At 57.4% G+C, this 1,299-nt stretch overlaps 1 protein-coding gene across 1 annotated transcript in view; it reads left to right on the top strand.

Annotated features, from left to right (window-relative positions):
* The window catches only part of LOC104277753 (TBC1 domain family member 16-like), a gene marked incomplete at its 5' end in the record, with an annotated part of 10,465 nt that extends 9,618 nt beyond the window's left edge, over positions 1–847 (top strand). The window contains 3 exon segments of the mRNA XM_009874492.1: positions 70–216; positions 529–636; positions 638–847. Of these exon segments, the coding sequence (XP_009872794.1) occupies positions 70–216; positions 529–636; positions 638–784 (402 nt within the window).
* Between the last annotated feature and the right edge of the window lie 452 nt (positions 848–1,299).

Raw genomic sequence — 1,299 nt, 5'->3', positions numbered from 1 at the left:
AGGGTGGGGAGGTGAAGTGAGACCTCTGCCTCCACCTACTGTACCCCAGCCCCTGTTTTCTTGTTACAGACTGACTATTTCCACCTCTTTATCTGCGTGGCCATCGTGGTGATTTACGGGGACGATGTCATCGAGCAACAGCTGCCCACCGACCAGATGCTGCTGCACTTCAGCAACCTGGCTATGCACATGAACGGAGAACTCGTCCTCAGGAAGGTGAGTGCCCGTGGGCTGAGCCTCGGGTGTGAGACATGAGCCAGAGCATTGAGAAAATCGGGGACTGGCGCTAAGTCTCCCACATCTCCTGCATCCCTCTGCTTGTCTGGAGCCTGGGAGGGGAGGGCGCTGCTGTTTTCTGGGAACAAGTTTTGCAGAGAGGCTGTAGAGCGCTTAGGAGGGAACCGTGGGGTTGGGGTAACCCCTGCACGTGCTCGGGGAAGCGGCAGGCAGAGCTGGTCATCGTCATCGTGGCTCGGTCCCCAGTTCGGTTCATCCTCAGGTGAATGACTTTGGCTCTCTCTCCTCCAGGCGAGGAGCCTGCTCTATCAGTTCCACCTCTTGCCCCGCATCCCCTGCAGCCTGCACGACCTGTGCAAGCTCTGCGGGACGGGCATGTGGGACAGCGGCTTTTTCCCCGTTCATCCCCGCCGTGGAGTGCTCTGGCCACCACCCGGAGTGCGAGAGCTGCCCGTACGGGGGACTGGCAGAAGTGTCTTCTCCCAAACCGGGAAGCGAAGGCAAGAGAGGCTTGAAAACACGGGACGTCTTCGCTTTCCGAAAATAGCCGTGGAGGAACAGGGCGTGACAGCGGAAGAGGGAAGGGCAGGAAGGATGTGCAGGGGGAAAAATGGAGGGACGGCTCGTCAGGAGTCCTGAGAAGACTGGTCTGGAAGGCGGAGAATGGTCGAGGAGCGGAACCACTCCCCAGGGAAGGCAGACCCCAGGACACCGGTGGTGGGACTGGTGTCGAACCAGGAACAGTGTTTGCACGTGTTTGGACTAGATTTTGTTAGAAACATCCTTTTTCTAGGTCTTAACGAGGAATTTTTACTCTGCCTCTGGGATTGGACTGGTTAGCAACCAGAACTTTGTTGCTTGCTGGCGAGAAATGAGAACTCTAAGGAGAGCCAAGTACAAGGAGCAGCGTCTGTGGGCCGGGTGGCCGGAGCAGAGCTGTGGCTGGGCCTCTGTCTGCCACAGCCCTTCATCCAGAGCACACCACACACGCGCGCTCTCCGCTTCAACCAAAACGTGCAGCTTCATGGCTTCTCTCTAAAGCCATAAAGACCATTTTAATTA

The sequence above is a fragment of the Apaloderma vittatum genome, unplaced genomic scaffold (assembly GCF_000703405.1).
Source record: "Apaloderma vittatum isolate BGI_N311 unplaced genomic scaffold, ASM70340v1 scaffold30428, whole genome shotgun sequence".
NCBI classification, from domain to species: Eukaryota; Metazoa; Chordata; class Aves; order Trogoniformes; family Trogonidae; genus Apaloderma; species Apaloderma vittatum.
This window is presented reverse-complemented; position numbering and strand designations above follow the sequence as displayed.